The following is a 16,052-nucleotide window of genomic DNA, read 5'->3' on the forward strand; positions in this document are numbered from 1 at the left end:
GCTGAGGAGGCATGAACAGGGTCCCCCAGCCTGGCCCTTTCTGTCCACACCCCAAACAACTCCACAGGGACAAGGCTGACCCCTCACACATCACTCCCCACTCTGTGGACCCTCCAGTGGGCCACTGGGCAAGCATCACCCCGCTTCCTCTATCGTATGCCCAGAGGCCCCATCCTTGGGCCCAAGAAGGACAAAGGCCCTCACTCCACCTGGTCCAGATCTGGTCTTGCACAAAGCAAGGGGCCTCCGACCATCTGCTCCTGGGCCAGTGGGACCCTCTGACCAACCCCCAGCTGCTTGGCCACAACGCTGCCACGAGCCCTTGGGGTGAGAGCAAGGAGCCTGCCTAGGGCGGGCACCAGGCACTCGGCAGACTTGCCTCCCTCCCCAGACCTGCGCACCTATCGGCTGGGCCCACATCCCGGCCAAGAAAGGAGGCTCCAGCCTGGGGGAGTGGGGGGGGCGTGGGTAGGGCGGGTCGCTGGAGCTCAGAATCTGCTGGTGCTTTCTCCTGCGGCGCGGAGGGCCAGCCGGGTGGGCGCCCTCACAGACAGTCCTGGCACAAGGCCACCTGGCCCTTGCGGAAGTCTCGGCAGGGGCAGAGCCGGCGGTACTTGCTGCTGGAGCCGGCGCAGCTGAAGAGCAGAGGCTCCTTCTGCAGGAAGCACTCCTGGCCCGGCTGGGCAAAGGCCGGGTACAGGTGGTTCATCTCCGACTCAGTGCCATCACAGGGCACCTGCAGCCTGGGTGGGCACCAACAGAGGTGGTCACTCAGCATGCGGGGCGGGGGCTGCCCCAGCCTGGCACTGCCCGCTCCCTCTCCCTGGCCCATCCCATTCCAGACCCAGGGAGACGTCTCTAGGAGGCGCCAGGACAAACGCTGGGCTGCAGCTCCTTCTTGCCCCTGCTGTGAGAGAGGAGAGTGGGCAGGAGGGTGGGGGGCCCAGGCTCACCCATCAGGGGGAACCTGGGGCAGCTTCTGTGGCCTGGACCTAGAAGGTGCCCAGACAGGCTGGGCAGGGGCTGAGGGAGGGATGAGGAGGTCAGGGACTGAGCAGGGAGCTTCCCCTGGTGGTTTGGGGCAGAGGCTTTGCCAAGAGTGGGCAGCTGTGCTGTGGATACCTGCCCGGAAGGTCCCTTCTGGATCCTTCCTGACTCACTGGAAAGCACCGCATGCCCCCACTGCTGGCAGGGCCGGGGGCAAGGCGGCCACGGGAGCAAAGGAGCTACAGGTGAGGTCGGCTGGGCCGGGTCGGGCCGGGGCTCACTCACGTCTGGAAGGCGTCCTGGCTGTTGAGGAAGGGGAAGAAGGAGGGCTCGCAGATCAGCCCGTGGTCCAGGCAGGCGTCCGTGCAGGCCCTCCCAGCGGCGGCCAGCCAGGCCCGGAGGGAGTGCGCTGGGGGCCAGGCCCCGGGGGCCAAGCTGGCGTTGCGGGCCCACTTGAGGTGAGTGGCGTTGGGGGCCAGGATGAAGGGGCTCTCCGGGGCTCGGGCCCCTGCGGGGGCAGAGCCTGGGGCCGCACAGAAGTCCTGCCCAGAGAAAAGCATTGTCAAGAAGGAAAATGGAATACCTCACTCCCAGCTCATCCTGTGGGTAGGGGTGCAGGCGGAGGGTCTTCCCTACTCCCCACTCACTCACTCAACTTCTAAACAACTGTGTAATAAAAATGAAAAATGAGTCTTTGCATTTCTGTGCTGTGATATGGGGGTTGAGACTCGAGCTGGGGGCCCAGGGCAGGGGTGCCCCAGGCCTGGTCTCTGAGCAGTACTGCTCGGCCCCGCCCATCTCCAACCCCCCCCCCCCCCCCCCCCCCCCCCCGCGCGCGGAAGCAAACAGATTGGAGAAGGACCTGGAGGTTAAAGCATGCTGCACCCTGGGCAGAGGTGGGGCCTCAGACACTGGAGCCAGCTCGGCCCCTGGAGACAGAGAGTGGGGGACCCACCTACCTGGTGCTGGATGTAGGCATGGACCCGCTCCAGCATCCCCTCACACGTGTACTCGTAGGGCAGATAGGGGTCCACCTGTGCGAGAGACAGGCAGACACGTGGGGCAGGAGAAGCCCTGGGCCTCCCCAGACCTGGCTGCTCGGCCCTGGGAGCAGCCAGATCTGGGGGCTCTCACGGCCTGCACCCAGGGAGCCGACCACCCTATCCATGCAGATGCCTCGCTCCCCGGTGCAGCCTTCAGTGGCCCTCGGGGGCCTCACGACAGCTCATCCCTCCCTGACCCCCTCCCACTTCCGCTGAGCTTCTCCTCTTTCCCTAAAGCTCGGCATTCCATCCCCTCCTCGGCCGTGATGCCTGCTCTTCCCCAGCCAACCACCGGATGCACCCTCCCCTCTTAGACGTCACCTCCTCCAGGAAGCAGACCCAGAGCTCCACTCCCCCCCTCCTGTTAAAGGACCACTTTCCTTTGCACACACTCCAGACTTTCCCAGTAGAGAATCAGTGCCTGTGTCATCATCTCTGATTTATCCCTTGTCTCCCTCAGGTCATGAGCCCCATAGGCTGTGGGACCACAACCTGTTCACCATTGAATCCCTGGTGCCTGGCACGATGCCTGGTACACAGGAGTCCCTGAGGAACTAGTCATGGAATGAAAAAGCATCCCCAGCTCTGCCTGTGTTCTGCCCAACATGTGGAAGTTTCACGCAAAGCAACACAGGGCATCTCCCAGCCTGGTGGAATGAGATGACATTTGTAAACCTTCCTGCCCGGACCAGGCACCCGGGAGCTACATGAACTAGGTGCCCCCAAAGGGAGGCCACATACCGCCAGTCTAAATATCAGAGTTACAGAACAGCGCACGCTGGGGCCGATGGGACCAGGTGGATTTGGTAGCTGGGGCGCAAGGAGCAAGGGGAACGGAAGAGGTGATGAGGCCGCCTCCCCAGCGCGGGTACCCCCACCTCCTCTCCAGTCTTCTTACCTGGCCACCCCCTCCCCGTTTACAGCAACCCTCGGTGGCCCAGCACACACAGCCTCCTTGGAGGAGACTGTCGGCCAGGTGGGCGGGAGGCGAGATGGCGGTGACCTGGGAGATGTTCGTCTCAGACTCAGAGGAAGGTCTCTTTTAGCCTTTGGCCCCACCCCCCACTCCCCACCATGTGTGTTGGCACCATACCCAGCCCAGCCGCCTCCTGATGATGCCGTTTCCCTGCCAGCAGCTCCAGAAATCAGGCAGTTTCAGCCCAGGTAGTGAAATGTTGCTGGTCTGCCCAAGTCCTTTCTCCGCATCAGAGATGGGTGTGTCAGAACCCAGTCAGGCTGCGCTGGGTCCTGCCTCCTGTAGACCCCACCTCGAAGGGCTGGAGGCCCATCATGGGCCCTCTGGCCCAGGGGACATCCCCGACTTCAAGCTGAGGAGGGTCTCAGGGAAGCAGCAGCTACCACCAGGACTGATTCTCGGGACCAGGCCCCACCCCTCTGACGGCGCCGCGGTTCTGACTTCACCTGCCCTGTGAGTCGGTGTCCTTAATCCTGGGGCAGATCCGGGATCCCAGAGAATCCCCAGGTCCACATCCAGCCACCACTTCACAGCCCATCAGCCAGCACAGCCTTTCCAGCCCTGAGCTCCACACAGCCAATCCCAACCCCAGCTGATGGCCACGGAGGCCCCGGCCGCCAGCTGCTGCCCCAGGGGATCCCCAGTCGCCTCGGATCCAAGACTTCAAGTCCTGGTTATAAATAAACCCACCAGAGAAGAGATTTCCCCTCCAAATATCACCCTGCCTGCTCCTGGCGGCAGCCACCGAGGCATCCCCCGGGGTGGTTTGAAGCCCGTCACGTGGTGATTCTAAGCCCCCCTCCACCCGTGCGAGGCAGGGGACCATTCGCAGCAGCCACGTCCCGCCTGCCGTGAATCTCCCACCGGAGGAGCCAGCCTGCCTGGAAATTACCCCCATTAGGTCTAATTACAGGTGTGGACGGTGATCCGTCTGGACAGAACGGCAGGTGCTGGTCCTGCCGGGATTGCTGGCCTGTGATGATGAGGGGGGAAGGGGGCGGGAGCAAACCAGCAAGATTTCAATAAAAAATTTTAAAAACCCGCAAACTCCAAGGCTGCACCGGTCCTTTTAAATCAGAAGCTGGGGATAGGCCCAGGAATCTGCATTTTAAACACCTCTCAGGCAATTCTTGGGTAAAGGATTAACTGCCCAGGAGTCAGGGTGGGGGTGGGATGGCTAAGGGCAGGGGGGCCACGGGCTGGTCTGGGGTCCAGCTGCAAGTCAGCCTGACGAATTTGCAGTACCTTGGTTCCTGGACCCTTTTGTTATTGATTTTTTTTTTTTTTTTTTTTTGCGGTAAGCGGGCCTCTCACTGTCGTGGCCCCTCCCACTGCGGAGCACAGGCTCCGGACGCGCAGGCTCAGCGGCCATGGCTCACGGGCGCAGCCGCTCCGCAGCACGAACCCGCATCCCCTGCACTGGCAGCCGGACTCCCAACCACTGCGCCACCAGGGAAGCCCTGATTTTTAATTAACTAACAATTAAACAGATGTTCATGTTTTAAAAAATCAAGAGAAAACAAGGCAAAGCAAGTTCTCCTCTGACCCCAGATGCCCAGCCCCTTCCCCAGGGCAGGCACTGTTATCAATTTCTTGTGTGTCCAGCCAGAAATAACGCGTGAATAGATGAGCATGCTCACACGCACAGACGCCCCCCAACATACACCCCCGTTTAGGTCTGCGGCTGGGAACATGGCTCTCCACAGGGCTGCGATCTCGCTCACTCAGTCACCAGGGACCTTGAAGGTGGAGCCCGACCTGAGGCCTGGGGGTGGACAAAAGCCTTCCTGGTCCCCTTCCCACCCCGCCCCTGCTCCCCTAGGGTGGAAGTCCCAGAGGGTTGCTTTTGCAAGGGGTGCAGAGAGGGAGCAGGGACAGAGTGCAGGACGGGGGTCCCCTGCAGGGCAGGTTCTCACAGCGCCCTCCCCCACCGCCTGTCGGGGGGTGGGCGGCTTTCTCTAGCTTGGTCAGTCCAGTGTTGAGAGCTGACACCTGCCCTCCCGGTTCAGTCTCAGCCAGCAGTGGATGCAGCTGTGGGAAAAACACCCCGGTTTCCTCATTTCTCAGGACAATCCGGGATGCGAGTACCCCACCTCTCGGAGGTCCCCGCCGGCACTGAGCACCAGGTGGCTGGAGGCAGGGGTAACCTTCTTGATGACACACCCTGACTCACCGGCACTCCAGGACCTTCCTTCCTGGAATCACCCCCCAGATAAACTACTTGTGCTCAAATCGTTGCCTGGGGTCAGCTCCGGGAAGAGCCCAACCTCAGTCCAGGACCTGGAGGAACTTCCAGCAGAGGAGGATTTGTTTAAGCGGTTGCTTAAGAGGGGGCGGAGGGCTCTCCCTGCACCACTGGTGGAGGTCCAGGGGTTCAGCCACTTCGCGGGTCAACCTGGCCACATCTGCCACGACCAGAGATGCACCTAGGCTGTGACACAGCAGTTTCCTTGGTACTTTCACTAGAGAAACACTCACACCCAGACAGGAGGGAAGGACGAGAGTGGGGTGGGTAGAAGAAGGGGGTGGGCAGGGTGGGCATGGATTTTCTGGGGTCATTTGCTGAGAGGGTGGGCTAAGACCGAGAGTGCCGAATGGGAGGGACTGATCCACGGGATGCAGGAGGGTGTTAAAAAGAAAAAACAATGCAGGGACTTCCCTGGTGGCGCAGTGGTTAAGACTCTGAGCTCCCAGTGCAGGGGGCCCGGGCTCAGTCCCTGGTCAGGGAACTAGGTCCCACATGCCTCAACTAAGAGTTCGCATGCCACAACTAAGGAGTCGGCGAGCCTCAACTAAGGACCCCGCCTGCCGCAACTAAGACCTGGTGCAACCAAATAAATAAATAAAATTTTTAAAAAAAGGGCTTCCCTGGTGGCGCAGTGGTTGAGAGTCCGCCTGCCGATGCGGGGGACACGGGTCCGTGCCCCGGTTCGGGAAGATCCCACATGCCGTGGAGCGGCTGGGCCTGTGAGCCATGGCCGCTGAGCCTGCGGGTCCGGAGCCTGTGCTCCGCAGCGGGAGAGGCCACAACAGTGAGAGGCCCGCGTACCGCAAAAAAAAAAAAAAAAAAAAACCCGGCGGTCCAGTGGTTAGGACTTGGCACTTTCACTGCCAGGGCCTGGATTCAATCCCTGATCAGGAAACTAAGATCCTGCAAGTTGCATGGCACAGCCAAAAGAAAATTTAAAAAAATACGCAGCCCTGCCTCACGGTCAGGACAACCAAGCAGGGCTCTGGACCCAAAGTTAAGCCCTTAAGACCGTATGGGGCATCGATGCGCGCTGGCCTCTGCCCCAAGCCCGGCAGTGTCCCCAGCTCCCCAGACAGCTGTGCGTCCTCCCGGGCAGGACTCTCCCTTGTGGTGGTCCCTGCCCCAGCAGCCTAATGCTCTCTGATTCTGCCACAGGTCCGCCCAGAGCAGCACAACCACCCCCAGCCCCCCGCCAGGGAGGGCACGCTCGGTGACCTTGGTGATGGGCAGAGAAGGGGACCTGACAGGAGTGGGGTTTTTTGCTCAGCCTGGTGTCCGAGCTACAGCAAGAAATGGGTCCAGAGGGATCACGGAGAGCAGGGCTGCCCCTCCCCCACGTGCTCACACAGTCTGCCCGCTTCTCAAAATGAAGGGACCGCGAGAGCGCACACGCACAGGGAGCCATCAGAAGCCACAGAGGTGCCCACCGGGGAGAGGAGCTGCACGAGCCCCTCCTCGCCCTCCGCCCACACCCACCAACACTTACTTGCTGGAGGAAACGCAGAACGCTCTACCCACTTGCTATGCAAAGGCGGCACCACCCAGACCTGGTTTGAAATGCAGGGCTTCAGCCCCACCCAACCTGCTGACTCCAAACCTGCGCTTTAACAAGACCCCCAGGTGATCTGTATGCACATTAGTCTGAGATGTGCTGCTGAAAGACCACAGAGACAGCAGAGTTCAAAGAACCTTCACGCTTTCATCCCGAAAACATTTCCTCAGCACTTAACCTGTGCCAGGAGTGCTCACAGGACCCGGCCCCCAGAGACACGCGATAAATGATTCTGGATCCAGGGCTGCCCTGTACAGTTGTGCGGGTTGCTCACAGCACAGAGGCAGGTTTGCCCCCCACTCCCTCAACAAACACACACGCATCCAAGTTGCCAGCCCAGGCCTGCAAGTCTGAATTCACCAAGAGGAGCATCTTCTTCTAATTATAGCAAAGACGCAAAGTTTAGGAATATTGGTGGCCTGACTGGATCCGAGCCTCACCTGGGTTCTCACGATGGTCTTGATGGCTGCTTCGAGCTCCTCTGAGTTGTTGTAGTCGACAGTCCACACGTGGGGCTTGCCAATGAAGCTCTCTGCGTAGGGATGCTGGGAGAACACCTAGCCAGGGCACAGAGATGGGAGGCTTCTCCCTCTGCCTGCCAAGCTGGGCTGCGTGAAAAGCAAAAGCCCCCCACCCATCTGTCCCATCTCTCCCTTCACCCCGTGTCTCAGTCTCCCCCTTCCAGGAACTGCAGGGGTCCCATCTCGGACCCTCCCGATGTGGGACCAGGCCCTTCCCACTCACCTCTCTGGAGGTGGGTTTGCCCCGGAAGAACTCATGGTTGAGCGAGCTGTGGGGCGGGCTGAAGCGGGACTGCAGGAAGACACAGCCGTTGGCGATGGCCTCCAGCGGGGCAGGGCCCTCGTAGGGGAAGCCAAACCCTATGAAGAGCTGCAGAACCGAGGTGGCACGATGGTCAGGGAAGGTTGGGTGTCACAGCCCAGGAGCCCCAGGAAGCTGGGAGCGAGGCTGGGGTTGGGACTTTCACAGGAGGCAGCTGGGGCAGCAGAGAGCCCAGAGCAGCTGTGTGCCTCAGCCATTGTGAAATCAGGACGTCTAGTTAGGTCATATCAATGGCCTCCTCCTGCTCTAAAGGCTATGATTCTGGAGGGGAAAAGAACAAGGGTTCCCAAGCTTAGAAGGCTTCAGGCCACTCCTACAGCTGACCTCAAAGGACCTTTACTCATTCACCCAAAAAACATTCATTCAGTACCTGACTTGTACTAGGAGTGCTCATAGGGTTGGCCCCTGGAAGGTGATCAATAAGTGATTCTGAATCTGGGGTTGCCATGTAGGGTTGTTCAGGTTGCTCCCCTCTCTCCACCCTGACACACACACACACACACACACACACACACACACACACACACACACACACACACACACACACACACACACACACACACACACACGAGGCCTGAAGAAATAAGTTATGGTGAGAACAGGAGAGGACCTGGCAGCTGGCTAGAGACTCTCCAGCCTTCGCTGACACTTCAGGGCCCAACAGCAGGATCACGCTTCAGGGACACAGCTCAGGGAATTCCAGAAGCAGTTCGTCAGAACTACTGGCCCGATGGAACTCCAGCCAGGCTGCGCCCCGTCCCTTTGCCCCCAGCCTGCCCTTCCACCCTCTCAGTGGCTCTGAAAGCCAGGTCCAGGAGTCAGCTGGGCTGGACTGGTGTTGGGGCGGGGGGGCAGGTGGGCAGCCCAACTCCTCTTCACCATCACTGAGCCCCACTCAGATCCGTTTCACTGTGGGGCCTCCCCTGCCTGATGACCATCCCCATCTCTGCCCCCAGCTCTGACCAGCCCCTAAGAGGCCCAGACACGAGGCTCAGGGCAGCAGAGTGTGCTGGGCACGTCCACAGGTAGAGGGGGCCACAAGTGATGGTGGCAGGCATGGCAGGCACGTATGGGCACCTCCTGGACATCTATGGCCGGGCTGGGGTGAGGACGGAGGACGGGGTGGGGCTCACTTTGGCCTTGCGCAGCAGCTGCTGGAACTCAGGCTGCGGCAAGAGGCCGTGGTTCTTCACGAAGGCCGGGACTTCGGGGGGCCGCTGGCTCTCGTAGTACACGGTGCCGTGGATCTCCATGTACTTGTTCAGGATGCTCAGGAACTTCTCCTTCCCCTGGAAGAGGAGATGGAGGGGATGGGAGCCTTGCTCCAACCTCAGACGGCAGAGCCAGCTGAAGAGACGCCCCCGGTCAGGAAGTCGGAAAACATGGGGCCAGTCTCAGGTCGGCCCCTAACCAGCTGTGTGACCCTGAGGAGGCCCCTGCCCTCTCTGGTCCTCAATTTCTTTATCGATGAGTTACGGAGGTTGGATTAGACCAGAGGCCTCCAGACTATTTTTAGCCACCGACCTGTTTTCTTTCCAAAGGTCTCCCATAGAGACCAACATTTAATTGTATCCAGCTGGAGCTACTTGGCCTCCCCTGAATCCCTGATGACCTCCAAGGACCTCTGAGGAGGCACGGAGCATAGGTGAATACATAACCTCTCAGCGTCCGGGCACCCATCTGACACTACGGCCAGGGCCCTGAGCTGGGAGCGAGCTGTGGTCTGTGTAGGACCTCGACGGGAACAAGCATGGGATCGGCTGCTGGGTTCTATTTTTTAGAGGTTTTCTGAGGCTCGCAGAAGAGAGGGAGGGGAATTAGCTTCGAGATCACGGAGAAGGGTGGGGCGTGGGGCTCTCTTCAGGGAGGATTAGTTCCCAACAGGCCAATGGGTCAGAGGAAAAGAACTCATGGTTCCCCACGTCCCGCCGGCCAGCGTGAGATCAGACCACCATGAGCTCCAGCCCAGGTTCACTTTATTAACCACAGCTCTTGTAGAATATTATCAATGGACGTCAGAATAATTGTTAACAATTAACATTTTGAAACTCAAACTGTATACATTTTTCACAAGGAGGCCTTCCACTTTGGGTAATGCAGATCAGCCCTGCCTCTGAGAATGACCAGGAAAAACGGGAAAATGTAAAATACATCTATGAAGGCCCTGGAAAATCTAACAAAGAATGAAGAATGACAAGGCCAAGACCAGGGAGAAGGAGGAAAAGAGATTGCTGAGGCCAGCGTTGGGGTTGGTTTTCCTCCTGGGGGCACCTGCTGATTCCAGGGGCAGCATCTAGGCAGCTAAGCAGACCTGGAAGACAAAAGTCAGAGTTTGGGGCCTGCCAAAGATGGGGAGCCCTGATGGAAATCCACACTTTGGGCTGGAACTCTGAGGAGTTACAGCCTGGAAGAAAGGAGGGACCAGAACTAGAGCAGCTCTGGCAGGGGCTGAATCCTTTTAAAATTGTCTCAATCACTATCATTGGTTGAGGTGACCTGGGACTGCTAGGGCCCCAGCTGTAATCCAAGGATAAAAGTAAATCCTCTCTGGAAGAAGAGAGTATCATCCTTGACCTCAAATTATTTCTACAGTTTTTCATATTCATTTTCCAGAACTACCTAGAGGTAGCTTTCCTCAAAAAGAAAAGGGAACCAGTAAAATCCCAATCAAAATCCCAGCAGGCTTTTTAAAATAGGAATTGACAAGCTAATTCTAAAACTCATTTGGAAATGCAAGGACCTAGAAGAGACAAAATGACTTTGAAAAAGAAGAAGAAATTGGGCAGAGTTATATTACCTGATTTCAAGACTTATTGTAGAGTTACAGGAATCAAGACTGTGATATTGGCATCGAGAGAGACAGATCAACAGAACAGAACAGAGAGTCCAGAAACAGACCTACACATGTAGGGTCAATTGAATCCTGGCAAAGATGCAAAGACATTTCAGTAGAGGAAGGATAATCTTTTCAACATACAGTCATGGATCACTCTATATGCAAAAAAAAAAAAAAAAAAAGGAAAGGGAAGGGAAAAAAGGACTTCAACCCATACTTCATATCATATATAAAAGTTAATTCAAACTGGATCACAGACTTAAATGTGAACCTAAAACTATAAAACTCATAGGAGAAAAATCTTTGTGACCTGGGGTTAGACAAAGATTTCCTGGATACACCAAAAGCACAATCCGTAAAAGAAAACACTGGACTTCATTAAAATTAAAAACTTTTGCTCTTTGAAAGATGCTGTTAAGAGAAAGACAAGCCACAGCCTGGGAGAAAATTTTTGCAAAGCATCTATTTGTTAAAGAACCTATATCCAGAATATGTAAAGAACTCTAACCACTCAATAATAAGAAAATAAACAACCCAATCTTTTAAATGGGCAACCTTTTTGAAGGTATTTCACCAAAAAAGATGAACGGAAGACAAATAAGCACAGAGAAACATAGTCAACATCCTTAGTCATTAGAGAATTACAAATTAAACCCACAATAAGATAATACCGCACACCTGTTAAAATGGCTAAAATTAGAAAGACTGACCATGCCAAGTACTGATGAATTTGTAAAGGAATTGGAACTCTCATACATTGCTGGCAGGATTGTAAAATGGCAAAACCACTTTTCTTAAAACGTTAAACACAGTTCTACAATATGACCCAGCCATTCCACTCCTAGGTATTTACCCACAAGGAATGAAAGCATATGTGTGTACAAAGATATGTGTGCGAATGTTCATAACAGCTTTATTTGTAATAGCCAAATACTGGAAACAACCCAAATGTCCACTAACAGGTAAATGGATAAAGTGTAGTCCATCCACGCAATGGAATACTACTCAGCAATAAAAAGGAATGAACTATCGTTACATGCAACAGGATGAAGGAATCTCAAAATAATTATACTCAGAGAGAAAATCCAGACAAAAATGAATATATACCATATGATTCCATTTATATAAAATTATATCAATAGAAGATGAGAACTAATCCATAGCGACAGAAAGCAGACCACTGGTTGCCTGGAGATGAGGAGAGGAGAGATGGGAGGAAGAGATGCCAAAGGGAAGAAGGGAATTTCAGGGGTGGTGGAGAGAGGAAAAGAAAAATATTACTAAACTTGTGTTTAGTAATATTAGTTAGCACTGTATTCTCTCTCATGATTGTGGTGATGGTTTCACGTAAGCCAGAAGCCATAAAATTACACACTTTAAACAAGTTTAGTGTATTGCATGTCAATTTTCCCCAATAAAGCTATTAAAATAGATTTAAAAATTTAAATACCTTGATTTTTTTAAAAAAAATCACGTACATAAAGAGACAAGACTATATGATCAACACCCAAGAGACACGACAATAAAAACAGATTCATAGGAGATCTATATGCTGGAGTTACCAGGCACAGACTTTAAGATAAATATGCTGAATATAGTCTAGGAAATAGAAGATAAAATTTGAAACCAAATGGAAAAAAAAACCCCACAGTGGCAGAAACTAAAGACTAAATGGATGGATTTAACAGCAGATTAAACACAGCTGAAGAGAAACTTCACTTACTGAAAGAACAAAAGAAAACATCCAGAATGAAGCATAGAGAAACTAAAGGATGGAAACTGCAGAAAAGAATGCTGGAGACAAGGGTTTATAATGAAGATTTAATGTCTGTGTAAATGGAGTCCCAGAAGTACAGGAGAGAGATTGGGGCAGAAGCAACATTTAAAGAGAGAGTAGCTGAGAATTTCCTAAAATTAGTGAAAGGTCAAACCACAGATCCAAAGAGATCTACAAACTCCATGTAGGATAAAAACAAAACAAAACAAACAAACAAGCAAAAAACCATACAGGCTTTTCATAGTAAAACTTCTGAAAACCAAACGGAAGCCTTCAAACCAGGCAAAGGAAAACACAAAAAAGAAATTACCTTTAAAGGAACAATCAGACCTACACTGACTTCTCAACAGAAATGACAGAAGGCAGAGGACAAGCTAGAATTTGTACATAATGAATATATCCTCCGAGACATTCTTAGAAAATCAAAAACAGCAGTCCCAGACTAAGTTGGTTTCTTCTGGAGACGGACAATGATTCCAGATGGAATCTCAGAGATGTCAGAAGGAACAGAGAACAATACAAAGGGTAAATGTGGGTAAACGTAAATGAATATTGACTTGGCAAAACAACAGCAGCAATAACAACAACAATGATAATAATATATCGTGGGATATAAAATATTTGGAGAGTATTAAAATACCATGAAACATATAAGTTGGGGCCGGATAGAAATAAAACATTTTAAAGTTCTTTTATAACCCAATGAAACGTAAAAGTATTGGCTTAGACTTTGATAAGTCAAAGGTGCGTGTTATAACCTTTAGGGTATAAAAATATTAAGAAGATCGGGACCAAAAGAATATGAGAGTACAATTAGCTAAAGGGAGGTGGATTTTTTAAAATATATCAATGTAAAAGGATAAGAAATGAACGGAAAAGGAACATAGAACAGGTAAAAAAAAAAAAAAGAAACCAACTAATAAAATGGTAGATTCAGAGCCAAATCACATCAGTAATCACACCAAAAATGTAAAAGGATTACTTATTATAAAACTGAATTATGGCCCTAGAAAAGAATCAAATCAAGGACATAAAGTGTTTAGAAAATGTCTCCAAAGCCCCCATTCAACTTCCTGATCCCATTACCAGAGCAGCTATTATTAACAGTTTCTTGTGTGCCTTCCTCAGATCTTTTATGCATTATAAGCAGGTGTACATTTCCTTTAAAACACACACATACGGGCTTCCCTGGTGGCGCAGTGGTTGAGAGTCTGCCTGCCGATGCAGGGGAACACGGGTTCGTGCCCCGGTCAGGGAAGATCCCAGCGGAGCGGCTGGGCCCGTGAGCCATGACCACTGAGCCTGCGTGTCCGGAGCCTGTGCTCCGCAACGGGAGAGGCCACAGCAGTGAGAGGCCCGCGTACCGCAAAAAAAAAAAACCAAAAAAAACACCACACACATACATGCACAAATAGGTTCACGTTACATGCACTGTTGAGCAACTTTTTTTCACCTAATCATACACGTGTGTGTATTTATGTATGAAAACTTAAAGTTTTACAAAACAATAATTACTCTTAATACATATAAAGTCCTCTGATATCCTTTTATTCTATTGTTTCTAAGTTATTCTGCTTCATTTTAAAGGCTAATCAAGGCTCTCTGAGTTAAAAAAAGACAAATACTGCATGATCTCACTAATATGCAGAATTGAAAAGAGTCAAACTCATAGAAACAGTAGAATGGTGTGTGTCAAGGGCTGGGTGGGGGGGGATGGGGACATATGAGTCAAAGGAGACATACTTTCAGTTTTAAGATAAATAAATTCAGGGAGTTAATGTCCAGCATGGTGATTATAGTTAATAAACCTATATTGTATACTTGAAATTTGCTAAGGCAGTCCATCTTAAATGTTCTCACCACACACACATGATAACTGAGGTGGTGGATGTGTTAATTAGCTTGATTGTGGCACTCGTTTCACAATATAAATGTTTATCAAGCCATCATGTTGTACACGTTAAATACATACAATTTCTCTTTGTCAATTATACCTCAGTAAACCAGAGGAGGAAAACAACCAGAGCTAAGCTGCAGTTTGAAAAGTCCACCTTAGCTCCCCCAGAAGCACTTCTGAGGTCTGGAATGTTTCCTCCAACAGCAAGGCTGGGTTTGCCCTGCATCCGGACGAGCAGCCTCTCTCCCATCCCTCAGTCCTGCTCCCTGGGACAGGCTCTCCCAAAACAGCAGCATCTAAGCCTTAGCCTCCAGCTCTGGGGACCCAAGATAAGACAAGCCTCCTCCAAAGCCCTCTTCCTGACCCCGGCTGCCGCTCCCCTAAGGATGTCACGACCTCATACCCTCCTCCCTCCTCCGCTTCTCGCCACCTGGTCCCCTGAACTCTAGATGGCACTTGTCCCAGGATACTGCTGTCATTCCTTTCTTCAGCCGGCCACCTCTGCCTTCCCTGGGTCACAAAGACCAGAGCAGAGATGTCTTTTTTTGGAAGCAGCTGCTTTGAGGCGTTCCTCCTGGCTAACCCAGAGGCTCCTGAGCTAGAGAGAAAACTGTTCTCTTCCCAGGCCTCATAACCTCTCATTCTCTTGGAGCAGTTTCTTAACAGTATTTTCTGGTCCAAGCAGACACCGTCTGTGCTCGCTCCCAGCACCCCGGGCATCCTGGCAGCCAGCTTGTTTGGCCTCAAATGAGGATGAGTCCTCGCCCCTCTCCCCACACCTGGCAGTGGGCACTGATGTCTCAGCCCGGGCTTGGACCCATAGTCCAGCTTAATCCAGAGCGTCTCTCTGCCTCTATCCAAGGCGTCATAACGGGGAGGCTACGTAAAGTCGGAGTTAAGTGTTCTGGCTCTTAGAGTTAGATGTGGCTTCAAATCCCAGCCCCACCGCTTAACTAGCTTGTCACTCTAACCTCGTAGTCGATGGCCAAGTGAGAAAATATATGCGAGCACCTGGCAACAGTAAGCTCTGGATGGACCAATATTAGCCACGGCTGTGGCCTCATAGGGTTGTTGTGGCACAGACCATGAGATGAACCATAATATCGCTTTCCTCCCCCTTCCTCAGTCACGGAACTCCAGGGCTGAGCTGGGCACCTGGTTGCCGGGGGCACAGCCACTTCCAGCATCCCGAGACCAGGCATGGCCACGGGACGGAGACCTAGCCACAGGGCCATATGGGGAAGAGATGCGCGTAACGGTCAGGCGACGTCCCTAAACCTGACCTTCCCCCACCCCTCCTCCTTCCTCCTCTTCCTCTCCCCCCACCCCCCAGCTGGAGGGCAGATGTAATGACCGTGCACTGTCTGTGGTCATCTTAAATGATGAGGCAAGACCAGGGTGGGAACTAAACAGGGCGGGTCAACCAGGGAAGAAGAGCCCCAGGGGTCAGGCCAGGACTGACACCTCCAGAGTTTGTCAACAGAAAAGAAGACATACTTGCATCTTGCCTCCATCACTATTATTCAGGGCTTTTCTGTGACGGCTGGACTTAATCCTAATCAACACAGCATGAGAATCAGTAACTAAGATGGTCACGTGACAGGCTTGACATGGGGTATGGGGGCTGCTCAACGTTCCCCACGATCGGCATCTTTATTATTAACCTGTAGCCTCATGCCGCCTGCCTTAGGTCAATGGCCCATCCTAGGAGCTGCCCCGCGCCACGCGGAGCTGGACCCTGACCTCCAGGGCCTGCCTCCCCTCAGAGGGCCCCGGGAAGAGCCTGAGACCCCGCTGTCCCCGTCACCCTCCTCCCACCTTGGTCTGGTCCATCCACAGGAGCCACAAACCCCGGGGAGCCCGCCTCGGGAGCACCCCCAGGGGAGACCC

General features: G+C 53.2%; 1 protein-coding gene across 1 annotated transcript in view; it reads right to left on the reverse strand.

Annotated features, from left to right (window-relative positions):
• Window positions 1-268: 268 nt before the first annotated feature.
• MGAT5B (alpha-1,6-mannosylglycoprotein 6-beta-N-acetylglucosaminyltransferase B) overlaps window positions 269-16,052 on the reverse strand; it is a 67,299-nt gene continuing 51,515 nt past the window's right edge. Inside the window, exons 12-17 of the mRNA XM_079905721.1 lie at window positions 8,786-8,941; window positions 7,554-7,700; window positions 7,250-7,366; window positions 1,947-2,021; window positions 1,273-1,529; window positions 269-743 (exon numbers count right to left, since the gene is read on the reverse strand). Of these exons, the coding sequence (XP_079761847.1) occupies window positions 545-743; window positions 1,273-1,529; window positions 1,947-2,021; window positions 7,250-7,366; window positions 7,554-7,700; window positions 8,786-8,941 (951 nt within the window). The 3' untranslated portion in view covers window positions 269-544. The remainder of the gene's footprint in view (window positions 744-1,272; window positions 1,530-1,946; window positions 2,022-7,249; window positions 7,367-7,553; window positions 7,701-8,785; window positions 8,942-16,052) is intronic.

Source organism: Stenella coeruleoalba (genome assembly GCF_951394435.1).
Source record: "Stenella coeruleoalba genome assembly, chromosome: 19".
NCBI classification, from domain to species: domain Eukaryota; kingdom Metazoa; phylum Chordata; class Mammalia; order Artiodactyla; family Delphinidae; genus Stenella; species Stenella coeruleoalba.